Source organism: Nematostella vectensis, chromosome 14 (assembly GCF_932526225.1).
Source record: "Nematostella vectensis chromosome 14, jaNemVect1.1, whole genome shotgun sequence".
In the NCBI taxonomy this organism is placed as follows: Eukaryota; Metazoa; Cnidaria; class Anthozoa; order Actiniaria; family Edwardsiidae; genus Nematostella; species Nematostella vectensis.
In genome coordinates this window covers 4323279-4350322 of record NC_064047.1, presented here as the reverse complement: position 1 = coordinate 4350322, position 27044 = coordinate 4323279, and the positions used below count along the sequence as shown (strand labels likewise).

The 27044-nt window shown below is 39.8% G+C and overlaps 5 protein-coding genes and 1 long non-coding RNA gene across 8 annotated transcripts; 3 read left to right on the top strand and 3 right to left on the bottom strand.

Annotated features, from left to right (window-relative positions):
- Positions 1-138: 138 nt before the first annotated feature.
- Positions 139-2971, bottom strand: LOC5516724 (ATP synthase subunit O, mitochondrial). Its single transcript, XM_001636697.3, has 8 exons — positions 2825-2971; positions 2660-2716; positions 2461-2571; positions 2217-2289; positions 1722-1781; positions 1513-1625; positions 981-1067; positions 139-344 (listed from the first exon to the last, which is right to left on the bottom strand). Exons 1-8 carry the CDS (start codon positions 2870-2872, stop codon positions 231-233), a joined length of 663 nt encoding a protein of 220 aa, XP_001636747.3. The 5' UTR covers positions 2873-2971; the 3' UTR covers positions 139-230.
- Positions 2972-3152: 181 nt separating this feature from the next.
- On the top strand, positions 3153-6128 carry LOC5516692 (calcipressin-1). Its single transcript, XM_001636732.3, has 3 exons — positions 3153-3491; positions 4274-4447; positions 4839-6128. The coding sequence occupies exons 1-3, from the start codon at positions 3333-3335 to the stop codon at positions 5187-5189; spliced, it is 684 nt and encodes a 227-aa protein (XP_001636782.3). The 5' UTR covers positions 3153-3332; the 3' UTR covers positions 5190-6128.
- Positions 6129-7062: 934 nt separating this feature from the next.
- Positions 7063-19518, top strand: LOC5516723 (uncharacterized protein RP689). Of its 3 annotated transcripts, none has more exons than XM_048721626.1 (3): positions 7063-7655; positions 10145-10332; positions 18459-19518. In XM_048721626.1, exons 1-3 carry the CDS (start codon positions 7393-7395, stop codon positions 18701-18703), a joined length of 696 nt encoding a protein of 231 aa, XP_048577583.1. In that variant the 5' UTR covers positions 7063-7392; the 3' UTR covers positions 18704-19518. The 3 variants fall into 3 exon arrangements, with proteins under 3 accessions (XP_048577583.1, XP_048577584.1, XP_001636781.1); XM_048721627.1 differs by having other exon boundaries at positions 10145-10381; positions 18508-19518; XM_001636731.3 differs by lacking the exon at positions 18459-19518 and having other exon boundaries at positions 7069-7655; positions 10145-11393.
- On the top strand, positions 8452-9701 carry LOC116620801. Its single transcript, XR_004297225.2, has 2 exons — positions 8452-8997; positions 9360-9701. It is a non-coding gene; the product is annotated as an uncharacterized LOC116620801 (long non-coding RNA).
- LOC125559812 lies at positions 13139-17960 on the bottom strand. The gene is made up of 7 exons (XM_048721625.1): positions 17352-17960; positions 16241-16441; positions 15829-15884; positions 15443-15621; positions 14601-14855; positions 13926-14154; positions 13139-13357 (listed from the first exon to the last, which is right to left on the bottom strand). The coding sequence occupies exons 1-7, from the start codon at positions 17585-17587 to the stop codon at positions 13164-13166; spliced, it is 1350 nt and encodes a 449-aa protein (XP_048577582.1). The 5' UTR covers positions 17588-17960; the 3' UTR covers positions 13139-13163.
- Positions 19516-25702, bottom strand: LOC5516691. The gene is made up of 7 exons (XM_032386600.2): positions 25094-25702; positions 23984-24184; positions 23568-23623; positions 23182-23360; positions 22339-22593; positions 21664-21892; positions 19516-21095 (listed from the first exon to the last, which is right to left on the bottom strand). Exons 1-7 carry the CDS (start codon positions 25327-25329, stop codon positions 20902-20904), a joined length of 1350 nt encoding a protein of 449 aa, XP_032242491.2. The 5' UTR covers positions 25330-25702; the 3' UTR covers positions 19516-20901.
- Between the last annotated feature and the right edge of the window lie 1342 nt (positions 25703-27044).

The following is a 27044-nucleotide window of genomic DNA, read 5'->3' as shown; positions in this document are numbered from 1 at the left end:
CAACAAGTATCAATGTTTGAATTTTCGCTACTGATTCATCAAAAACTTAAACACATATTTTTAATATGCACGGTTCTACAGGTTGTGCATAAATCAAACCCCCTTTCCTTTATCAAGTACACATGAAACAGACCACAGTTATTTTCCCTTCAGAAGAGGGCAATAACATAAAGTCATTTATTGCTAAACACACCCATTACATTGAACCTTAACAGTCCAAATAAAACAAATCACAGGCTCTGCTTCATAGCATTAGTGATGTTCCTAATCTTTTTGGAGATGGACATGTCGATGTGTTTGTCACCCAGGTCCACCACGAGGCCACCAATTAGCGATGGGTCCACCTTGACAGAGAAAGTTGTGATTAGTTGGGGTAAAATAACTGAGTTGGTTCAGTTAAATTGTGGGCTTTTTTTTGCCTGGCCAAATTGATGAAAATGTCGTAATAATTTCAGATATATACAGTATGTCAATACAAATAAATATACATGAACAGTCTCACAACAATGTTAAACTTTAGAGTGGTTTTCAAAATCCTGTGCAACAATATGTAATTGTAAAAGCCAGAACAAAAGAGAACAAAGATATTACAGTGAATTAATACTAAATAAACTAAGTAGTATTTTACTGGTTTTTGAAAATCAGTCTATTAGTGACCTCTATTGTGAGATTTGTAGATTTATTGAGCATGATTCAGGCCCATACTCGTGGGGGGTGCGAAATCTGAAAAGGTTTTTTCGGGGGGGGGGCTCTCTAAACACCCCGAAAAAAAAAAAAAAAAGGATTTTTTTTATGCCTTTGCAGTATTGCCACGGGGTGTTTATTGTCGGATTTGGCTACACACCACACTGATCTAGCTTATGCTTAATAGTTTTGACTACAAATAGCATGTCTATTGTGAACCAAAAGTGGACCTTGTGGGAAGTGTGCGTTCACCCCCTTCCCCCCCCCCCCCTGGGAACGGGCCTGTGATTCCTTACCTTTGTCTCCAGTTTGAGTGTCTCTCCTTTTTTCAGGAAAGAATCGAGGGCTGTTTGGAGTTCCTTCATGTGACTAGCATCTAATGGCTACACCAGAATAAAAATATCAGTACATGTGCATGTGTTATACAGCTATGGTGCTATGTGCGCTTTGCATTGGTTGATAAGCAGCTAGTACACTCCCGAAGCTGTCTTGCTTTTCTGCCAGTTAGCTTGAAAAGTGCTCCAGCTAAACAAAGAACTTCTCATATTCGGTAGTAAAGACTTGTGCAAGAGCTCAGCTCTAACAGATTTTACAGCTCGTATCGACAGCTCTGACAATAGCAGGGGTTTCATTAGGCCCTGGCAGCTCGCGAAACCACCAGCTATTTTCCACCGGAGGCCGGCTAGTTGTTTTAAAAAGTTGATTTAAATTTCATTTGAATTAATAAGACCAAATAACTTGCACCCCCTACTAATCAATCTCCACCAACTTCTCCGAAACTTAATGAAACCCCTGTACAGTACCTCATGGTAAGAAAGCAATATCTACCTTAGCAGAGGTGACAGAGCAGATTATCTCGCCCCTAGCGGCACTCATAATCTTGCTGAATGCATTAGCAACACTGTTGATGTAACCCAACCTATTGTTTTCTGCCATTGCACCTATGAGCCAAGAAGGATCAATTAAGAATCTTGTAATGTCTTAGCATATAAAACACATATAATGTCAAGATTATCTGATTGACCATTTAAACTTACTAAGCAGATTGATGGTAAGATCTGAGAACTTCTGCTCTTTAAGAAGCTGTGTCAAGCCAGCTAAGAAGGTAAACAAAGACAATAGCATGCATTAACTAAGTGATGACGAAACTGGCAGTGGGTACAGTAAAAGCCTGTAAAGTTGTGGCAATCATGATAAGAAAAGTCATTTTTTATTTATGTTTAATCACAACACTTGCTGCCATTTTATGCTCCCACTCAATGCCCAACCACACAAACCACACAAAAAATCAATTCCTGTCGGCGAATTCAAGCGAGTAACTTAGAAACTCTTGTTCAAATATCATTATTAAAACATCATACTTCAATCACAGATGGTTATTTTGAAGTTTCCTTGCAAATAAACTATTGTATGTTTAACTATAAACAATAACAAAGAAGAAGTTGCTATGTTACAGTATGATAACAACAACAATGATCATGAAAATAATGATGATAATGATGGTGATGAGGATGGTAAAAATGATCACTTACATTGCTTCTTTGTCTTGTTCATGGTTGGGTTCACGATAAAATCAGAAAGTCTCTCGCTCTTCTTCATCATTGACTGTCAATTTGGAGAACATATTAACTTCACATCTCAAATATCTAGAAACTGAGCACCCCACTGTACGAGAAATAGCTGTGTAGAAGTGTTCAAGGGGATTGATCAAGCGTAGTACAATTTATATTAAATGAGGCCTTTTTGTTTATATTCAAAGGCAAAGGATGCTTATACCTCGAGATTTTTCAGCTCAGACTCTACTGTCTCCAACTGCTTTGATTTCGCAGCAGCAGAATAAACGGCGTGTGCATAGCGCCCTTCGATGCCAAAAATTTGAATGGGTGGCTGGAAATAAATAGGTGAACATTAATAAATCTCATAAAGTGTAGTTTGCAGACTAGAAAATACAATTTAAAATATAACTAGAACCAACCTTGACGAATTCTGCCGCAGATCGTGTCGATGAGAGGCTGAGTTGTCGGGCATTATTCTGCACACAAAAGAAATAAAAAAAACATCAGAATTAATGAATTAATACAATATATATTGGTGATACTAGGAAGATGTTTGTTAGTATATTTAGAAATAAAAAGCTCACCAAAAGAGGCGATTTCTGGAGAAACCGGCAACTTTTCAACGCCGCCATGATGGTAGCAAATGTGAAGAATGTCCCGGATGAGGACACAGTCTTTTCTCAGTCAATTATACACAGGTAACCCATATATGTGCTTTTTGTATGTACTATGCATTTTGTTTGGGTCATGCAAAACACTTAAGTAATCGTGTTAGCGTGCTACTCGTGAAGCTCATTAGCATACCCAAAATTTCGCTTTCACATTTTTCTTCCATGACATTATAGCTCCAGCTTACGTTATTTTTGGGGCCGCTTCTGGAATATTACCCAGGCATCATCGCGCGCCATTGTTTACTAATCATTTGACACCGACTCCGTTTTCCGTTTTGCGGGAAAAAATATCTCTACAAATTTCTCGAAATGTAATGCTAGATCTCTCAATCAGCTCACAAAACGCCGGTGTGACCCTCGGGTTAGCTAAAAAAATATCCATCTACGTAAATGGCGAAGGCGCGTCATTAAATTAGCGACGATGAAACAAAACTTGTCGAACCATCCCAACATGGCGGCATCAGACGAAGAAGAAGCAATGGATATTGATACAGAGGGAAACCAGGGAAACACAAACACCTCAAGCTGTCTGTCTGTAACTAATGTTCCTGGTATTTTATTTGATGATGGAAACGTGAAGGTACTGCTTGTCTTATATTGTCTTTGTTTACGAGACAATTTGTGACAGCTACGTCAATCTGTGTCTTTGTTGATGGTTTTTAGTGTGTTATAAATCACATTTGGGCGCGTCTACTTACACATTTGCGTTTTATTTTAGCTTAAGTACTAACCATTAAGATAAAGTCAAGGTGATGTAAAGGGATTTTGTCATCAGTTGTTGAATACTTTTAAACCACAACAAAGACAGAATGCTATATATGTATGAAGTACATACTACAATATTCTTTGTAACCATAGGCACATCACATGCTATATACTGTAGATTGACTGTTGCGCTCCTGCCATGCCGAATGTAATTGTTTATTTGTGTTAACCCTGATATATTGGCTTGGATTTTGGCTCAGACATCACACTGAATGGGCCGTGCACTAAAGAGAGTCAACATGATGTAGAGTTTCTGTTGCACAAAATAATTTAAAAAATAGCGGCATTTAACTCATCACCTTGCCAACGTTAATGCCACCATGGTAAACTTAATTGATTTGGACAACAAACTGCTCAATGTGCCCAATACAAATAATTAGATATGTCACGGCAGAAGCATGATGTATGAATTAGGCCTATTGAGTGGTGATCTAGCTAGCAAATGAAGATACCCTGCTTCTAAATGCCTGGCTTGAAAAAGAAAACTGTACCATTAAGTTACTGTAGTCAACACAGTAATGAACTGAACACCTAGACTCCCATGTCTGCCAACTAAATCTCTATACTCCATCCTCATTTGAATCATATATATTCTAGGGCGAGTTTGAAAAGATATTCCAAGCATTTGATGAGTATGCATCCTTCTCCTATCTGAAGAGTTTCCGTCGAGTCAGAGTGTTTTTCTCTGGAAACGAGACTGCAACAGAGGCTAAGCTTGTCCTTCATGGTGCTAAGTACAGAGGGGCAGAGCTTGGCTTGTATTATGTACAGGTAAAATGCTGTTTTCTAAAATAATGATAGTACACATGGTCTGCCTTGGGAAAAAGGTACTAGCTAAGAAAAGAAAACACAGATATTTGAAGTGTTTTTCAGCAAGGTTTTTAGGGAAGTGCCTCCCTAAATTTGCAACCTCACCCCCACCACCACCACCACCCTTCACTCAGACCTGTAGCAGTGGAAGTGGCTGTTGAGGGTCAAAATTTCTGCTAAGAGAGTTTAGAGCCATGACATAGTTTAGAGCCTTGACAGTTACTTGCATTATTTGGGACAATTTATGTATTCCTCCATTTTCCCCTTATTTGTGTTCTTTTATATGGCAAATTATTTGTCTTATAATTTTCATGCAATGAATTTTAGAATTTATATTTTGTTGTAATTGTAGCCTGTCAATGCTGGCCCTAGCACAAGCGCAACAACTCAACTGCAACCGCCTCCACTCACCAAACAGTTCCTCATCTCGCCACCTGCATCACCCCCTGTTGGATGGGAGCAAACACATGAAGCTAGCCCGATCATTAACTATGACCTACTGAGCGCTGTAGCATCTTTAGACACCTCAAAACCATATGAACTGCACCCCCCTGACACAGAATGTCCAAGCATAGTAGTACATTTATGTGATGATGAGGATCAGGGGGATGGTAGCATGGATGAAACAGGGAAGAAGTTCCACCCTCTGAAAAGCTTACCTCGTAATGTTGTACAGACAAGAAGACCAGACAGTGAGAGTTGATTCCTACTGCAATTTTTCAGCAACCAAATATTGCCTTATTTTGCAGTTTTTCTGCAAGTTTTGGAAGGTTTTGAGTGCCTCTTTTTAGATTGTACTCCATACCCAATCATCCTAGTTGGCACCAATAAGTTTGACAACTTTTCCCCTTGGCACCCTCACAGATTTACATCTTAGACAGTAATGAGCTTTGGATGTTTCTTGCTTTCTTGAGAACAATACTCCCTAGAGTGCCAAACTTTTGGGGTTTTGGTTAAAGTGACTTTTTAGAGTAGGATATATAGATCTTAAAAAGCCACAGGAGGCTGTATTAAAAATAGAACAAGTGAGAAAAGAAATGCACATAATTGTAGGGAATTTTTTTTTAAAGTTGGATATACTTTTTGGTCTTTATTTCACTGGAAATGTGTTGAGAGTATGTTTTCACTAGTGAACCCAATGATATGGTTGGAAATGGTGGTTCACCACTGAATGCAAGGGATATTGTTATTGTAACACTATAGCTTACAGTTACAGTATACAAGATCAGTGGCAAATCCTGGGTGTCCAGGGGAGCCAGTACCACCACCCCCCCCCCCCCCCCACTAAAATTCTTGAAGAAATTTATTGAAGTTGAGATCTATTTTATATATATGGGGTCATCCCATCAGCTAAAGCCTCCCTCGCAGGCATTTTCAGGCAGGTTTCTCTCTTTCCCACTGAGCGACCTGCATAAAAAAATGCCTACGAGGGTGACAGCTTTGCCTGGAAATGAAAGCTAACATTTATCCATCATATAAAAAAGTATCACAACAATATAATGACATGTAACAATTCTGAACCTGCATTGTCAATCCAATGCACAAAACTATAATACAACGACAAATAGAGACATAATTTATTGGGGTGCGATAGAGAATAGTACATGGGTCATGTCCCAATAAATTTACAATAAGTATTAAATTGTGTTGTGTCTTCTCCCAGGCTAAGCTTGTCCTTCATGGGGCATCTTTGGGCATCTGTGGCCAGTGAAATGCCAAGTGCCTTGTTTGCCTCATAGTGGCTGGGGTTGCAGCTTTCGTATGTTGTTATGTCGGTCTTATGTCTTTATGTAGAACCTGCGGGGGGTTCTCAGCCTATGTTTGGGTATAGGGGTGCTGCTGGGGGTTTTGAAACCTGACCCTGTTTAGGACAAAAATTCTGGAAAACCATACCCTGTTTAGGACAACACCCTTGATTTTAGGACCCTGTATAGGACAACACCCTTGATTTTAGGACCCTGTATAGCATGTGAGAGCAAGTGAGGCGGACAGACCAGCAGCCGGATCAGCGGTTACGAGGTTTAGCAAGTACCCTGTTTAGGACAGCCTTGCTTGAAATTATGTACCCTGTTCAGGACAGAGAGGTAAAAAACCATACTCTGTCCAGCGGCATGTCCCTGTATAGCCCCTATAATGGAGTACCAGCCCCCCCCCCCCCCCATCCCCGTTCACGCACTCGAAAATACGAATATAAAAGTGTGCACGCTTCAGGCATAATTCTATATGAAATAATAGTTAGAATGACTTCACTCCTGGGTATGCGACTATCACTGTTTTGGCAAGTTCTGTACTGTCCAATTGTTCTACAGGGCCAAATAGCGGGGGGGGGGAACCAAAGTTTGGGGGCCCTGTGGTTTAAAGGGGAGGGTAGAGAGAAGAAAGAAGATTAATATTATACACCCGCACAGGTAGCTCAAGCTCTCTTATCTCGGGGGAGAGTAATCCAAAACACATCCAACAAATTCGTTTTGGATTACTTCGCTGGAATGCGTACAAATTCGTAGTACAGTATTTTTGTTTTGTCAGCTGCATTGTCTTTCCCCATGACGTAGTTGCTAAGCAACCAGCATGTCAAATTATGCAAACTAGAAATAGGAGGGTGATTTCTCAAAGCGGACGACGGGGCCGCCATGATTTGATGCACGTTCCGTCCCCGTTCAACAACTCAACAGTAGAGCCAAAGTAAGACGGGAATAGCCGTGGTAAAGCTACACACAAGCTGTTTACGGGTTTCCTTTACTCTGCTGTTGTTATTGAGCTGTGGTAAATCCGGTTTATCATAGACTGACTGACCATAAGGCTGTTGACCCTTCTCTTGGCTCGCCGCACAAAAGCTGTCCCTGATATATCACCAAAGAATAGCTAGCGGTTATTCAATACTTCAACGATATTGGTGTATCCCTGTGATGTGGAGAAAACAGCGTTTATCGGTGGCTACAAGCAGCCGAAGTCCCATTCTCTGTCGTGCAAGTGTTGCTTTGGTTCTGCTTCTCGTCGTTGCAGTATTGTATTACGAGGCGAGCCTACATAACTTCGCCTGGTATAATCGCAATGCCAACGAACCATGTGAAACCCCGAAGCATCTTATGGAAGATCTGCAATCCTTAGCCCAAGACACACATGAAGTGCTCGCTAGTTTGAAAATCAACCATTTTCTCGTTTACGGGAGGTAAGAAATTTCGCAATACTGCAATGGATGAGATACTTAAGTTACTTACAAAATTTTATTAGTAAAAGTCTAACCTTTTAACTTAAGTAAATAGGGCTTTTATTTATTTATTACCCAATATAGGCACGACCATTTTGCTTTTGGCTTGATAGTATTTTTGTACATTACTTGTCTGACAGTCTATAACTTACTTGAGAGAAATACGTTTCACCACAGGCGGTCCAAGTTCATTATAAGTACAATCTATCTACTGTTTTGATGGGGATATGCAGTAGTTTTACAGTGTTTTTACAGTGTTCGTATAAGCATCATCGAAAAACTCGCTAAATTGCTTAAAATCACTTCAGAGTTCCAGAAAACAGTGTAAAATAAAAGTATAAGTCTTAACTGAACTTGTGCTGTTGTTATTTCTCGGTTTGGAAGCCTAGAAGTTGGAACGAAGTGACTCCCTCTTACCAGAGGGAAAGGCTCCAAGCTGATTTTGCTAACACCTGAACATAAGACTGATTTTTTTGAAAAACATGTGGGGGTGCAGGCGGTGCGAACGCACCCCCACAACGGACGTGCTATTTGTAGACAAACCTATTAAGCATAAGCTAGATCACTCTGGTATGTAGCCAAATCCAACAATAAACTTCCCGTGGAGATACTGCAAAGGCATAAAGAAATCACTTTTTGTTGTTTCGGGGATGGTCAGATTTTTATCAACGAACTAATTCTTCCCTCCCCCCCCCCTCCCAGAAAAATTGGGTCCACTTTTTCGGATTTCGCACTTCCCCCCCCCCCCCCCCCCCCCCCCTCCAAGAAAAATCCTGGGTACGGCCCACCTGGAATTGTTGGGAATGATTGACAGTAGATGTTTGCATGAACAGATAAAGAATTTATCCTATTAAATACTCAACTTCAACTTTCACCTTCTATTACTTTCAATCCATCGGGCAAAATAAGGAACAAATCTTTTGAAAAGAATTCTAGAAATTATAGACAGATCGTGCAATTGCTCTTTTTGATTTCCCATCCTATTTTATTTCTGTAGCACTTAATTTAGATTCACTTTCAACCGAATACAACATGTTTTATAGGTCAATGGTATATTTCTTTACCTATAACTTCTGTTGCTAGGAAACTTTGCTTAGCTACAAAAATCTCAAACTCAAGTTGATATTCTTGCTGTTTCACACTATCACCCAGAGCAACACATGAATTGACAAGGGGGGGAAACACCTCTTCCCGTCATGCCTTTTGCTATAAATCTCACACTTCTAAGCGGAAAAATCTGAGAAGCGACAGGATCATAGCGTGAGTTTGAGAGCTTCACGCTCCTCTCAGAGAGCGTCCAATGGTAAGTAAAGCTATCTGCTGTTATATTTACCTTATGTTCTGTCTCTCACTGATTTGTTTGCAAGATCTGTGCCTTTTGAGTGCTTGTATTTTCTGTTTGTAATTTACGTCATGCGTGGCCCTCGTAAACAAAGGAGTAACACGCTGTATTTTTACTTGATCCAACCATTTAATAGCCAAGAAATATTGGTTATCGATATAACTCCATGTTACTCCATGTTTTGATCATTTTTTGGGACGTTCAAAATTGGCTATTTTTTGCTCCCGTCAAGGTTGGATAACCTCTAAAAGAGTGATTGGTTTGTGTCAGAGCCCTAAATTATACTTTAGTTGTCTTTAACTGTTTTTATTTCAATTTTTTAGGATTCTACTGACAGGCCTGGGAAAAGGGAACAAGCAAACAGTTCATAAGAAGCCTCAGAAAAGGAGACCTCACTAGAATAATTTTTATTGTGCCAAGTGCTGTATCCTTCCCTGATTGTTTGTTTCGCTTAGCATGTTGCCTACAAATTTTTCGTTCATAAATCTCTATATTTTCCGGGAGCTCATGACTCGCATAAGCCCTGGTTGTTCTGTGGGCCTCTCACCTTGCCATTTTTCCCTGTAGTTATTGTATGTAGTCCAACTGTAATTATGGCAAACAAATAAAGTGAATCCAGTGTGCAATAAACAATTCTTCGCTATTCCCTAGCTCGTTGGGAAAAACTTAAGTGTCTAATTATTGTTTTAAATTGGAAATGCGAAATGTTTGCTGTTGTAATAGTAAACATAAACAGTTGAACATTTTTCGACTTTTCAAAGTCAGCAGCTCGCAGAGATGGTTTCTCTGTGGTGTCCTTGATCCACAGACGCGTTCGCGGGGGCGAAGCTGTTGATAATATAAGTCATAGCTACGCATGCCGGGAGGACCAACTAACGTGTTCGCGGGGGCGAAGCTGTTGATAATATAAGTCATTAGCAATGCATGCTGGGAAGAGGTGCTCTCCCCCCCTTTTGACTTGAATATAGGTACACTAGACTGATTGGTTGTGTTTTTTTCGGTTCCAAACCTAACCGGAAGCAATTGTGAATGCTGAATAACCAAAAGTAATTGAAGTTCCTATATATATATACATATTATAACGCCCTTCTCATAATTTTTGTTTTAGTTTGTGGGGAGCTCTTCGCTACAACCGCCCACTCCCCTGGGATAACGACTTCGATTATGGTGTCTTGTACAATGAGATCAGTCAACACTCTGAAGCAGAGATCATTGAAGCTTTCAAAAACTATGGCATTAAATGCTACTACTCATACAGATTTGGGTTTTACCGTGTTACGCGGCACACAGCAAGAGGGGATATCATGATCTACCGTGATTTCTACAACAGTGGATGGATGCACAGGACTGGCTGGGAGGCATACTTGTTTTTCGTCAACTACAGACATTTTCATATGTTCCCGGCACGCCTTGTGAAGGTTCCAATGCCAACATCACAGTTCGGTAACTTTAGTATGCATGTACCACACGGCAAGGTAGAAATGCAGAAATATCATTACCCTAATGATTGGTGGAAAGTAGGCAAGCCAAGAGGATGTTAGAAAATGTCATAGCAGGCACTGATTTAGGCGGGCATCAAGGACAAGACTTAGAAGACTGGCCACTTTTTCTTTTTGCAGTGGTGAATCAAGGGCTGGTTCTGTTTACTCAATAGGGCCACCCTTTTCGATTGTATGATTGTATGCTTAAGAGCAGATAAAGATATATAGATATAGATACATAGATCGCAGATTGAACCAGTTTGACAAATTCTAGATCCACCATTGCATAGCTTACGTGCAGTGAGATTATTAGATGGATATATTTTCAAATGAAATATATAATATATATTCATGTAAATAGATTAAATCCATAAAGATGGCCACACAGTGGTAGCCCATGCATATTCAATTGTGTGACCAATTTCTGCCATTCTCACATCCTGTGGAGTATGTGAAAATGCATAAAATGCAGCACAGAACATGGGGTGAAATTTGACTTTTATAAGACAGCAGGGCTTTTATCACTCTTGTGGCGACTTCTCTAATTTACGAAACCTATGGAAAACTACGTTAACACCTGTCTAAGCCGCTAAATAACAAAATAATACATTCGTTTACATACCTTGAGTACTAGAGGCTCGAGCTTCAGATGTTTAATTTCACTTGAAGGTGAAGAATATACATTTAACCCAAGGTACAAAAGGTTTTGTGTTGATGCAAATAGACAATTAGATTCTGCATAGCAGGAGTGCGATGTATGAATCGGGCCTTAGTTGTATTGAGTTTATCGGTTATTAAAGTTAGTACTAAAACATGTTTGTTCTTTAAAATACATTCAATATAATATCTTACTCAATAAAACAGAGTTTAATGTCTGCTTTGCTGTAACACTTTTATTTCTAAATATGTTCTCTAAAAATCTAGTTAAATTTGATTTCTAAATATTATCTCTATAACTTCTAGTTAAATTTTTTTTATACAGTTCTGTTTTTAGTCAGGGTTTTCAAACAGACTGGTTACTAGTAGTTGAAAAGGCATGTCCGCTCATTAATTTGTACAGTTAACTTGTATAGCACATTTGAAAATTATTAGACCACCTATAACCATGTAGACACCAAGACAGGTTTTTGTGTGCTAGCAATGGTTTCTGGCACGGTGGTATAGCTGACTGCTAATTTGAAAACAAGTCTTAGTGGAGGCAGCAGCTTGTTGTGTTTTGTGGGCTTATTTTGTTCATTAAATGATACCTACTTGGAATCGTAGGTTGTCATTGCAATAACAAAAACATTTGTACTGTTCCCCAAGGAACATGCAAAAAATATATGATTGTGTGTGCATTCTATGTACAGTAAAAATTATTGAGCAGACAAAAATTATTTTCCTCTTCAATGTTTTTTTCTCCCAGGGACTAAGCCCCATTGGGTTTCTGTATTTCACAATGTTCTTACTTAGTCAGAAAAACCTTTGATATTGTTTTCATTTAATATTGGAAAACAAGTTATATGGAGAAATATTGAAATACCCATCATACAAAGTCTTTTTTTTTTACTTTCTTTTTCAAAATTCAATCAAATATTGCAATAAAGCTTTCTAAAACTTGTTAATTAAAATAGATGCTTTCCCATAGTTTATTTTGCTAAGGGTAAAAAATGGGGGTTGACAGAGATGCTAAAAAGAGACTGTCCGCCATGCAATTATGCAATTTGCATAATGGTTTCAAAGTGGCTATTAAGCCCATGCAAATGAGATAATGATATCAGTCATAGCTTTCGATTCACCTGATTTAGGCAGGTGTCACAAGATTTTGGACCTCATTAAAAGTTTAATTATCGTGAGAATGTTCATACAACATCTGTATACACCTGCATTGGCTCTCTTCGGTTTTTTCACATATTTACTGTATTTCACCCAGTTTAACAAGATGTTTGTCCAAGTTGTGTTGACCGCTATGCCCAGTAGTGAATTAAATATACTTGAATTACGATTAATTTTTAATCCACCATACAATAACAATACTGCTCTATTCTACTGTATCAAATAATGCTAGGAAAGTTGTATTCTTAAAAACATTGTTTAAAACAACAGTTTAAACAACATTGTTACAGGCACGTTCCCAGGATTGGCCAAGGGGGAGTGTGCAGTCATAGGTATCATGAAAAAAGCAAAGAATTTAAAGATTCCTTAATAAGAAATGACCCACTTTTTGGCCGCCAAGGGGGGGGGGGTGCGCAGTCATAGGTGTCATATGGAAAAAGAATAGCATTTGAAGATTCCTTAATAAGAAATGACCCACTTTTTGGCCGCCAAGGGGGGGGGGGGTGCGCAGTCATAGGTGTCATATGGAAAAATAATAGCATTTGAAGATTCCTTAATAAGAAATGACCCACTTTTTGGCCGCCAAGGGGGGGGGGGGGGGTGCGCAGTCATAGGTGTCATATGGAAAAATAATAGCATTTGAAGATTCCTTAATAAGAAATGACCCACTTTTTGGCCGCCAAGAGGGGGGGGGGGGTGCGCAGTCATAGGTGTCATATGGAAAAAGAATAGTATTTAAAGATTCCTTAATAAGAAATGACCCAATTTTTGTGCGCACCCCCCCCCCCCTCCCCTGCACGTGCCTGTTGTCGCACAAGTCATATATTTTTATTAGCCTGACTTATGGACCTCAATCATTTCCTGTTCTGGTGGACAGCAACACAGAACTATCAGATTCCACCAGTGTGCCCACAGATGACGAGACTGCTTGTTAAATGCCAGGAAACTTACAGTTGAAATGGCAAACAAGGCAGAGCTAAGATAGGAGGCTATCCAGGTGTCTGCAAAGGTGAACTGTTCATATTCTGAAAAAAAAAAGGAAACCAGAACTTATTTATTTACCTTTTGTGTCTGTAAGTTCGGAAATTAGTTCAAGTGAGATTCAAAACGAATTTCATGCAAAACCAATATCAAAAATTGCTTCTCTTTTTGTTTGGAACTCAAACTTACTGAAGAATCAGCAAATGTTGTTCTTCTTAAATAATGTCAAATGCCTGTTCACCCTCCGTCAGTAAACCCAGCCCCTCGGGTACTCTCCTTTATTCACTATACAGAGCAAGTGCTGCCCTGAACAAGAGGTCCTAATTTAATTATTTTTCTTTCACATGAATTGCAAAGTACAATCTCATGAAACCATTTTATTACAAGACTTCTAGGTTCACGGGGTAATTCAAGTTTTTAGCAATCATTTGTTCTTTGTCCTAGACAGGGTATGATTTTTTTTCTAAACAGGGTATTTTATTTTAGATATATGTTGTCCTTAACAGAATCAGAATTACAGACCCTTGGTTGCACCACTCTTTACCAAAAAGGATGAGAGCCCTGCTCCCTCTCCACCCTGGTCCTGGCCTAACAAAGTTAACAAATGCTAACCTTTAGGGCAAAAATCAGAACTTTGAGCAAACATCAGGCAAGCGACATATTTTTTGACATAAAACTGCAACAGATTCTTATGTCTCAGTTGAACACATGTCGGGATATACACCAGGGCGACACACATAGCGTAGGCAAACATCAGGCAGACCAGACGGATAGCAATCTTATCCATGTTCTTGCGTCTGCTTTGGGCCTGGATGCCGGCAACCCCATCTAGGTTGCACATCTGGGAACACCAAGAATATTGTTCAAGGGAGTGTCTCATGCTACCCATGATGCATCACTACCTAGGCATTTCCAACCATCAAAACCTTACATCGTGGGAGCAAATAGGCCTTTAAAGCTAAAACAAATGTGTGTACGGCATATTGGTTACTGTGTTAGATTGGTTGAACAAACTATGCCAATGCTCGCGAAAACGAGAGTTCGCACTTAAAGCTGGAATGGCCTACCCTTACATTCTTGCTTGTGGACCCCCTGCAACCTGCACCCCCCCTCTATTCATTGACACTTTTTGGCATAAAAAAAACTTCTTAAAATACAGTAGTTACTTTGGTACATATTATTCACAGAGCTGGGAAATTAAATATGATATGTTTGCAGATCGAATATGGTATATAACTTCACCTTCCAGTTTATCTGGGTTATACTGTGCCATGATAAGTGCTTTACCTGACAAAGCTTGTAGACAACAAAGAAGAGACAGGTACAGCCAACGCCCTGCGCCAGCTGGGTGATGGCACTGTTGGTGAAGTAGGCATACTTGCTATTACTTGGTGCACAAATGCGCATAATAAACGGAGCATACTTGTCCTTGCTCAAAACCATGGCAACAGAAATGATAGGAAGAAGCCAGCAAATTGCAGAGTACAAAAGGTGGGGTGTTTGTGTGTTTTGACGTGGGTTGATGGTATTTGAGTTGATCATCTGAAAATATCAAGCAATTTAACATTTATTTAACAAGGAAAAAGGTATTCTTTCTGGAACATGGTTCATACATAACTTCAAACCATTTGAAGAAAACAAATAAACTGTTAAGGAAATTCAGGGCTTTTTTAGGGTGGTTAGGTAGGTTGTAAGGCATCTTGTGTTGTGGGGGAGGGGTGGGTAGGTGAGGTATCTTTTGTAGTGGGGAGGGGTGGTTAGGTGAGGTATCTTGTGTAGTGGGGGAGGATTGGGTAAGTGAAGTATCTTGTGTAGTGGGGGAGGGGTGGTTAGGTGAAGTATCTTGTGTAGTGGGGGAGGGGTGGGTAAGTGAAGTATCTTGTGTAGTGGGGAAGGGGTGGTTAGGTGAAGTATCTTGTGTAGTGGGGAGGGGTGGTTAAGTGAGGTATCTTGTGTAGTGGGGAGGGGTGGGTAGGTGAGGTATCTTGTGTAGTGGGGGAGGAGTGGTTAGGTGATGTATCTTGTGTAGTGGGGAAGGGGTGGTTAGGTGAGGCATCTTGTGTAGTTGGGAGGGGTGGGTAGGTGAGGTATCTTGTGTAGTGGGGGAGGGGTGGGTAGAATAGGCATACCTTTAACAAAGTGAAACTGTAGACAACGAACCAAAGAGCAAGAACATTGGACAGGTACTGTATGATGAGGCCCTGGGCTGTGCAGAAAGAAGTCTGGCGCTTTTCAGGAACTGGATAGAACTCATCCGTGCAAAATGACTTCTCTTGACCCATACCATTACCAACAACGATCACAAAAGCTACAAAATACAGCTATAAGATATAACAACCCTTTCTTACAGACCAATAAAATACCTTTTATTAAAAGAACCTTTTTAATGCACCTTTACCCTCAATATGCCTCTCTTACATTGCACCCCTTTAGACATCACCCAGATATGCCTTATCCCTCTATAAAAGGCACCTGTCTCCCACCCTACACATCTATAGGACAAAGACATACTTACAAATTATAGAGGAAAGGCACTGTATATACAGCGGGATTATGTGAGGGAACATGCGCCTGAAAAAATACGAAAACAAGATCATGGTTAGAAGCCACAGCAGATACAAAATGGAGATGGCAACGATGTTTTGGGTGACACTGATAGATAGCAATGATAGTAGTAATACATAAACCAATAATATTTGTATATTTTCGTGATGACGATGATAATTTTTGAGGATCATGATAATAGTGATGTAGTTGTAGGTATGTTTGATGACAATAATAGTGATGATAGCAGCAGCGATGATGATGATGATGATGATGATGATGATGATGATGATGATGATGATGATGCACTGCTGCTGAGGATGATAACATTATCATCAAAAAAATAAACCATTGTTACTATTCCATAAAGAATTTCAACTTACAGTTGCTTGATGGCCATCCATGTTGCAAAGATAAAAAGAAATCCCAGTAGACTGACAACAAGGGAGATGTTGTCCACGATGTTCCCAGCCTTGGCTTGCAGGGGCGTGAACATCCTCCAACCACAAGGCAGAGTGCACAAATGTGTTACTGGATTCAAGATGAGTGGCGCGTTGCATGGATAGTGAGGTAAAGTCAAATTGCTGAACAAAAAAGAGACTAGTTTTAGTAATAATAATAATTCCTTTTTACAGACACAATACTAGTCTAAATAACTCAAGAAACTCCAGCAAAAAATTTAAATATCCATGAAAATCCTATTCAAGGTGTTCTAGTTTCCTTTACACAAACTCACCCCTATTCATCAGGCATACCACCAAGATTAGCTGTGGGAGGGGGGGGGGTCAAAGCAGGGTATGTAAGAAAAAAGGGGTATGAATTATTCTTCTCTGAATTACCAGGGATTATAATTATCTATACTTGTAAGGAAAATCTCTTGGAATAGGGGGAGCCAATCAGCAAACCTCTAGATTTGCCCATGACACATACAAAGTTTCATATAATGAAAGTCTGCTTTTTTTTATAAAAGGGGTGTGTGTTCACCACCTAAGAAGTATGACTAAATTTCGACAAATTATACCTTGACTATACAAAAACGATTAATATAAACTTACTTAATCAACATCCTAAATCTAAATATCATTCTAAAGATCTTGAGATATTTTACACCTCAGGGTATTTACGTCTACTACACTTCACCAAAAATTGTTATTTTTTACAACACATTTTCTTTTAATCCGATGTACAGGTAGAGGTTCTTACAATTCTCCAACAGGAGCTAACTAGAAAACCTTGTGTTAACTTAGCTCCTGGACACCTTACAAAAAAAACTATTAACTGCAACCTTTTTTCCCAAAATCTGTAACATTATACTGCTGTACTGAAGGTGTGAAAATAAAATATGTAATATGTATGTAAAAGCCCAATATAAATTTAGCCCACCAAGCTGATGTATTCTTCAGCCATTTAAGGGATATCAAAGAAGTCCAAATAGGAGAAATGAAAACACTATGTCGAGGACGTTTATGGAAGATGCCCTCTGTGATACCTTACCTGGAATTCGTGGCCGGTCCTTCTGCGGGCGAAGGCAGAGGCGATAAGTAAAAGTACAATGGCAGCAAAGCGACGGCCCAGATGATAATCAGACATAAAGTAGTTATAACAGATGCAAGCAGTGGGTTCTTGAATCCTACAATAATAGCTGGCGGCTCTTCGTCGTGAATATGATCGCTAGTGTTAGATGTTAGCGATGTCTCGGTGTCTGACTGCACTTGGTTTTGGATGCTCATTATTAACGTCTCTTACTTGATCAAAAGATCCAAGTTACCTCAAATAACACAAGCAGCTTGACTGTTTTCTTGACTTTGTTGTTTGACAGTAATCGTTGCTTAGAAAGATATTTGCGTTAACGAGTTTTCAATTGCGTTCAAAGATCAACTTAGGGCGGAAGCCCAATAACAAGGTCGTGACAATAAACACAAAATGATTTTATATTAAAACTTGATAAAAAAATAAATTCCAGATACCAAAACTGCACCTTAAAAAGTGTCGATATTCAACTGAGGAAATCATACAGGGAAATATGGTGTGGAAAATCTCTCAAGAAAGAACGCATCACATTCCAACAGGGTCCACCAACAGCTCCTATAAGCCAGGCGTTCCTTGAAATATCACAGCACGCCATAGAAAAGGGCTACAGCACATTCTCGTTCCCAGAGCTCCTTGGTCATGCTTCCCGTCGACACACAACAGCGGAGGAGCTCTGGGAACGAGAATTGGCAGCAGTGATGGGGAAAAGGGGGGGGGGGAGGGTGGTGCTCATCCGACGTTCACGAGTGTGAAGTTGATGGTTCGTTTACATTCATTTCTTGTCACTATGTAATGTATTTGGTTATCATCTTACAACGAAGTGTGGCCGCATTTCTTTCACTTTTTCTTTTTATATAGAGTAGTCTTCAAAGCAGCCAGCCAAACCCCATGTCATGTTTCACAAACGCTTTAAACGTCTCGTTTAAGCTGGTTTTAAAGTACTTTTAAGTAATCACAAAATCGCAGAAAGTCAACAGGAATGAATGACAAATAAAAGAGAAAATGACAGATTACCAAATGTATGGCAGTTAAAAAAAAAACGTAACCGTGTTACGCGGCACACAGCAAGAGGGGATATCATGATCTACCGTGATTTCTACAACAGTGGATGGATGCACAGGACTGGCTGGGAGGCATACTTGTTTTTCGTCAACTACAGACATTTTCATATGTTCCCGGCACGCCTTGTGAAGGTTCCAATGCCAACATCACAGTTCGGTAACTTTAGTATGCATGTACCACACGGCAAGGTAGAAATGCAGAAATATCATTACCCTAATGATTGGTGGAAGGTAGGCAAGCCAAGAGGGTGTTAGAAAATGTCATAGCAGGCACTGATTTAGGTGAGCATCAAGGACAAGACTTAGAAGACTGGCCACTTGTTCTTTTTGCAGTGGTGAATCAAGGGCTGGTTCTGTTTACTCAATAGGGCCACCCTTTTTGATTGTATGATTGTATGCTTAAGAGCAGATAAAGATATATAGATATAGATACATAGATCGCAGATTGAACCAGTTCGACAAATTCTAGATCCACCATTGCATAGCTTGCAGTGAGATTATTAGATGGATATATTTTCAAATGAAATATATATATATATATATTCATGTAAATAGATTAAATCCATGAAGATGGCCACACAGTGGTAGTCCATGCATATTCAATTGTTTGACCAATTTCTGCCATTCTCACATCCTGTGGAGTATGTGAAAATGCATAAAATGCCGCACAGAACATGGGGTGAAATTTGACTTTTATAAGACAGCAGGGCTTTTAACACTATTGTGGCGACTTCTCTAATTTACGAAACCTATGGAAAACTACGTTAACACCTGTCTAAGCCGCTAAATAACAAAATAATACATTCGTTTACATACCTTGAGTACTAGAGGCTCGAGCTTCACATGTTTAATTTCACTTGAAGGTGAAGAATATACATTTAACCCAAGGTACAAAAGGTTTTGTGTTGATGCAAATAGACAATTAGATTCTGCATAGCAGGAGTGCGATGTATGAATTGGGCCTTAGTTGTATTGAGTTTATCGGTTATTAAAGTTAGTACTAAAACATGTTTGTTCTTTAAAATACATTCAATATAATATCTTACTCAATAAAACAGAGTTTAATGTCTGCTTTGCTGTAACACTTTTATTTCTAAATATGTTCTCTAAAAATCTAGTTAAATTTGATTTCTAAATATTATCTCTATAACTTCTAGTTAAAATTTTTTTATACAGTTCTGTTTTTAGTCAGGGTTTTCAAACAGACTGATTACTAGTAGTTGAAAAGGCATGTCCGCTCATTAATTTGTACAGTTAACTTGTATAGCACATTTGAAAATTATTTGACCACCTATAACCATGTAGACAAGACAAGTTTTTGTGTGCTAGCAATAGTTTCTGGCATGGTGGTATAAGCTGCCTTGCTGACGGCTAATTTGAAAACAAGTCTTAGTGGAGGCAGCAGCTTGTTGTGTTTTGTGGGCTTATTTTGTTCATTAAATGATACCTACTTGGAATCGTAGGTTGTCATTGCAATAACAAAAACATTTGTACTGTTCCCCAAGTAACATGCAAAAAATATATGATTGTGTGTGCATTCCATGTACAGTACAAATTGAGCAGACAAAAATTATTTTCCTCTTCAATGTTTTTTTCTCCCAGGGACTAAGCCCCATTGGGTTTCTGTATTTCACAATGTTCTTACTTAAGGTTAGTCAGAAAAACCTTTGATATTGTTTTCATTTAATATTGGAAAACAAGTTATATGGAGAAATATTGAAATATATTGAATACTTTCTTTTTCAAAATTCAATCAAATATTGCAATAAAGCTTTCTAAAACTTGTTTATTAAAATAGATGCTTTCCCATAGTTTATTTTGCTAAGGGTAAAAAATGGGGGTTGACAGAGATGCTAAAAAGAGACTGTCCGCCATGCAATTATGCAATTTGCATAATGGTTTCAAAGTGGCTATAAAATCCATGCAAATGAGATAATGATATCGGTCATAGCTTTCGATTCACCTGATTTAGGCAGGTGTCACAAGATTTTGGACCTCATTAAAAGCTTAATTATCGTGAGAATGTTCATACAACATCTGTATACACCTGCATTGGCTCTCTTGGGTTTTTTCACATATTTACTGTATTTCACCCAGTTTAACAAGATGTTTGTCCAAGTTGTGTTGACCGCTATGCTCAGTAGTGAATTAAATATACTTGAATTACGATTAATTTTTAATCCACCATACAATAACAATACTGCTCTATTCTACTGTATCAAATAATGCTAGGAAAGTTGTATTCTTAAAAACATTGTTTAAAACAACAGTTCAAACAACATTGTTACAGGCACGTTCCCAGGATTGGCCAAGGGGGAGTGTGCAGTCATAGGTATATGGAAAAAGCAAAGAATTTAAAGATTCCTTAATAAGAAATGACCCTATTTTTGTGCGCACCCCCCCCCCCCCCCTCCCCTGTACGTGCCTGTTGTCGCACAAGTCATATATTTTTATTAGCCTGACTTATGGACCTCAATCATTTCCTGTTCTGGTGGACAGCAACACAGAACTATCAGATTCCACCAGTGTGCCCACAGATGACGAGACTGCTTGTTAAATGCCAGGAAACTTACAGTTGAAATGGCAAACAAGGCAGAGCTAAGATAGGAGGCTATCCAGGTGTCTGCAAAGGTGAACTGTTCATATTCTGAAAAAAAAAAGGAAACCAGAACTTATTTATTTACCTTTTGTGTCTGTAAGTTCGGAAATTAGTTCAAGTGAGATTCAAAACGAATTTCATGCAAAACCAATATCAAAAATTGCTTCTCTTTTTGTTTGGAACTCAAACTTACTGAAGAATCAGCAAATGTTGTTCTTCTTAAATAATGTCAAATGCCTGTTCACCCTCCGTCAGTAAACCCAGCCCCTCGGGTACTCTCCTTTATTCACTATACAGAGCAAGTGCTGCCCTGAACAAGAGGTCCTAATTTAATTATTTTTCTTTCACATGAATTGCAAAGTACAATCTCATGAAACCATTTTATTACAAGACTTCTAGGTTCACGGGGTAATTCAAGTTTTTAGCAATCATTTGTTCTTTGTCCTAGACAGGGTATGATTTTTTTTCTAAACAGGGTATTTTATTTTAGATATATGTTGTCCTTAACAGAATCAGAATTACAGACCCTTGGTTGCACCACTCTTTACCAAAAAGGATGAGAGCCCTGCTCCCTCTCCACCCTGGTCCTGGCCTAACAAAGTTAACAAATGCTAACCTTTAGGGCAAAAATCAGAACTTTGAGCAAACATCAGGCAAGCGACATATTTTTTGACATAAAACTGCAACAGATTCTTATGTCTCAGTTGAACACATGTCGGGATATACACCAGGGCGACACACATAGCGTAGGCAAACATCAGGCAGACCAGACGGATAGCAATCTTATCCATGTTCTTGCGTCTGCTTTGGGCCTGGATGCCGGCAACCCCATCTAGGTTGCGCATCTGGGAACACCAAGAATATTGTTCAAGGGAGTGTCTCATGCTACCCATGATGCATCACTACCTAGGCATTTCCAACCATCAAAACCTTACATCGTGGGAGCAAATAGGCCTTTAAAGCTAAAACAAATGTGTGTACGGCATATTGGTTACTGTGTTAGATTGGTTGAACAAACTATGCCAATGCTCGCGAAAACGAGAGTTCGCACTTAAAGCTGGAATTGCCTACCCTTACATTCTTGCTTGTGGACCCCCTGCAACCTGCACCCCCCCTCTATTCATTGACACTTTTTGGCATAAAAAAAACTTCTTAAAATACAGTAGTTACTTTGGTACATATTATTCACAGAGCTGGGAAATTAAATATGATATGTTTGCAGATCGAATATGGTATATAACTTCACCTTCCAGTTTATCTGGGTTATACTGTGCCATGATAAGTGCTTTACCTGACAAAGCTTGTAGACAACAAAGAAGAGACAGGTACAGCCAACGCCCTGCGCCAGCTGGGTGATGGCACTGTTGGTGAAGTAGGCATACTTGCTATTACTTGGTGCACAAATGCGCATAATAAACGGAGCATACTTGTCCTTGCTCAAAACCATGGCAACAGAAATGATAGGAAGAAGCCAGCAAATTGCAGAGTACAAAAGGTGGGGTGTTTGTGTGTTTTGACGTGGGTTGATGGTATTTGAGTTGATCATCTGAAAATATCAAGCAATTTAACATTTATTTAACAAGGAAAAAGGTATTCTTTCTGGAACATGGTTCATACATAACTTCAAACCATTTGAAGAGAAACAAATAAACTGTTAAGGAAATTCAGGGCTTTTTTAGGGTGGTTAGGTAGGTTGTAAGGCATCTTGTGTTGTGGGGGAGGGGTGGGTAGGTGAGGTATCTTTTGTAGTGGGGAGGGGTGGTTAGGTGAGGTATCTTGTGTAGTGGGGGAGGATTGGGTAAGTGAAGTATCTTGTGTAGTGGGGGAGGGGTGGTTAGGTGAAGTATCTTGTGTAGTGGGGGAGGGGTGGGTAAGTGAAGTATCTTGTGTAGTGGGGAAGGGGTGGTTAGGTGAAGTATCTTGTGTAGTGGGGAGGGGTGGTTAAGTGAGGTATCTTGTGTAGTGGGGAGGGGTGGGTAGGTGAGGTATCTTGTGTAGTGGGGGAGGAGTGGTTAGGTGATGTATCTTGTGTAGTGGGGAAGGGGTGGTTAGGTGAGGCATCTTGTGTAGTTGGGAGGGGTGGGTAGGTGAGGTATCTTGTGTAGTGGGGGAGGGGTGGGTAGAATAGGCATACCTTTAACAAAGTGAAACTGTAGACAACGAACCAAAGAGCAAGAACATTGGACAGGTACTGTATGATGAGGCCCTGGGCTGTGCAGAAAGAAGTCTGGCGCTTTTCAGGAACTGGATAGAACTCATCCGTGCAAAATGACTTCTCTTGACCCATACCATTACCAACAACGATCACAAAAGCTACAAAATACAGCTATAAGATATAACAACCCTTTCTTACAGACCAATAAAATACCTTTTATTAAAAGAACCTTTTTAATGCACCTTTACCCTCAATATGCCTCTCTTACATTGCACCCCTTTAGACATCACCCAGATATGCCTTATCCCTCTATAAAAGGCACCTGTCTCCCACCCTACACATCTATAGGACAAAGACATACTTACAAATTATAGAGGAAAGGCACTGTATATACAGCGGGATTATGTGAGGGAACATGCGCCTGAAAAAATACGAAAACAAGATCATGGTTAGAAGCCACAGCAGATACAAAAATGGAGATGGCAACGATGTTTTGGGTGACACTGATAGATAGCAATGATAGTAGTAATACATAAACCAATAATATTTGTATATTTTCGTGATGACGATGATAATTTTTGAGGATCATGATAATAGTGATGTAGTTGTAGGTATGTTTGATGACAATAATAGTGATGATAGCAGCAGCGATGATGATGATGATGATGATGATGATGATGATGATGATGATGATGATGATGATGCACTGCTGCTGAGGATGATAACATTATCATCAAAAAAATAAACCATTGTTACTATTCCATAAAGAATTTCAACTTACAGTTGCTTGATGGCCATCCATGTTGCAAAGATAAAAAGAAATCCCAGTAGACTGACAACAAGGGAGATGTTGTCCACGATGTTCCCAGCCTTGGCTTGCAGGGGCGTGAACATCCTCCAACCACAAGGCAGAGTGCACAAATGTGTTACTGGATTCAAGATGAGTGGCGCGTTGCATGGATAGTGAGGTAAAGTCAAATTGCTGAACAAAAAAGAGACTAGTTTTAGTAATAATAATAATTCCTTTTTACAGACACAATACTAGTCTAAATAACTCAAGAAACTCCAGCAAAAAATTTAAATATCCATGAAAATCCTATTCAAGGTGTTCTAGTTTCCTTTACACAAACTCACCCCTATTCATCAGGCATACCACCAAGATTAGCTGTGGGAGGGGGGGGGTCAAAGCAGGGTATGTAAGAAAAAAGGGGTATGAATTATTCTTCTCTGAATTACCAGGGATTATAATTATCTATACTTGTAAGGAAAATCTCTTGGAATAGGGGGAGCCAATCAGCAAACCTCTAGATTTGCCCATGACACATACAAAGTTTCATATAATGAAAGTCTGCTTTTTTTTATAAAAGGGGTGTGTGTTCACCACCTAAGAAGTATGACTAAATTTCGACAAATTATACCTTGACTATACAAAAACGATTAATATAAACTTACTTAATCAACATCCTAAATCTAAATATCATTCTAAAGATCTTGAGATATTTTACACCTCAGGGTATTTACGTCTACTACACTTCACCAAAAATTGTTATTTTTTACAACACATTTTCTTTTAATCCGATGTACAGGTAGAGGTTCTTACAATTCTCCAACAGGAGCTAACTAGAAAACCTTGTGTTAACTTAGCTCCTGGACACCTTACAAAAAAAACTATTAACTGCAACCTTTTTTCCCAAAATCTGTAACATTATACTGCTGTACTGAAGGTGTGAAAATAAAATATGTAATATGTATGTAAAAGCCCAATATAAATTTAGCCCACCAAGCTGATGTATTCTTCAGCCATTTAAGGGATATCAAAGAAGTCCAAATAGGAGAAATGAAAACACTATGTCGAGGACGTTTATGGAAGATGCCCTCTGTGATACCTTACCTGGAATTCGTGGCCGGTCCTTCTGCGGGCGAAGGCAGAGGCGATAAGTAAAAGTACAATGGCAGCAAAGCGACGGCCCAGATGATAATCAGACATAAAGTAGTTATAACAGATGCAAGCAGTGGGTTCTTGAATCCTACAATAATAGCTGGCGGCTCTTCGTCGTGAATATGATCGCTAGTGTTAGATGTTAGCGATGTCTCGGTGTCTGACTGCACTTGGTTTTGGATGCTCATTATTAACGTCTCTTACTTGATCAAAAGATCCAAGTTACCTCAAATAACACAAGCAGCTTGACTGTTTTCTTGACTTTGTTGTTTGACAGTAATCGTTGCTTAGAAAGATATTTGCGTTAACGAGTTTTCAATTGCGTTCAAAGATCAACTTAGGGCGGAAGCCCAATAACAAGGTCGTGACAATAAACACAAAATGATTTTATATTAAAACTTGATAAAAAAATAAATTCCAGATACCAAAACTGCACCTTAAAAAGTGTCGATATTCAACTGAGGAAATCATACAGGGAAATATGGTGTGGAAAATCTCTCAAGAAAGAACGCATCACATTCCAACAGGGTCCACCAACAGCTCCTATAAGCCAGGCGTTCCTTGAAATATCACAGCACGCCATAGAAAAGGGCTACAGCACATTCTCGTTCCCAGAGCTCCTTGGTCATGCTTCCCGTCGACACACAACAGCGGAGGAGCTCTGGGAACGAGAATTGGCAGCAGTGATGGGGAAAAGGGGGGGGGGGAGGGTGGTGCTCATCCGACGTTCACGAGTGTGAAGTTGATGGTTCGTTTACATTCATTTCTTGTCACTATGTAATGTATTTGGTTATCATCTTACAACGAAGTGTGGCCGCATTTCTTTCACTTTTTCTTTTTATATAGAGTAGTCTTCAAAGCAGCCAGCCAAACCCCATGTCATGTTTCACAAACGCTTTAAACGTCTCGTTTAAGCTGGTTTTAAAGTACTTTTAAGTAATCACAAAATCGCAGAAAGTCAACAGGAATGAATGACAAATAAAAGAGAAAATGACAGATTACCAAATGTATGGCAGTTAAAAAAAAAACGGAAGAGCCATTTGCCCGAGGATCGAACCTTCACAGATCAGATAAAACGAGAGAAAAAAAGACCATACTTCCAGACATCCGCTGAAACACCGTATGACAGCTAAAGCTTTACAGCTAAGCTGGAGATTTCGACCCCAGCACCGCTATTTAGCGAACTGTACAACACAAAGGAACCTGAGATACCCGCGCATTAATGGGCAGGCAATAACCAGGATCCCAGGCCTGTCTTATTCGGTTACGCCACACACAGCTCGCTAAAATATAGATTGAAAAATGTACGGGTCTTTTTCACTTTTGCGTCTCTTGGGGAGGGGGGGAGACTAGGGGGTTTCAGTGAAATTAGTGGGGGGCGCAAATCGCCCCTCCGAGCCTCCCAGCCCCCTTTCAGTGAAACGGGTGGGAGGCGCGAATCGCCCCTCTGGGCCTCCCAGCCCCCACTCCAGGCTGAGGACTTTCGGTGTCGCGTGGATTAATAATTAATCTACGTCGGGACCACTTCGCGTAGATGGATACTTAGCAGACGCAAAACACACTCCGCGTTTATAACAGCGCGTTTTTGGTCAGGGCTACCCCGGTTTCGGCTACCTTTTTGGGGTTGCCCAAACTTCGAATTAGAGGATTGGTAGCCCAAGGTATACAGAGCAACCGAAGAGTTGCCCTAGGAAGTAGAGCTACCACAATGGCAGTACAAGCAACGTTCCAGACCATGGGCCTGTGAACCGAAAAGGCCGTGGCAAGCACCACAAGTTTGCCTTGGTGGGGCGGACCCGGACGCCCGAGACCCTACCCGTTGTGGTGTGCGCATACCAGGCCACAAAGATCGAGCCCTGTGGTCGGTCGGCCAGCACAAGGCACCGGTAGAGGCATGCGGCCA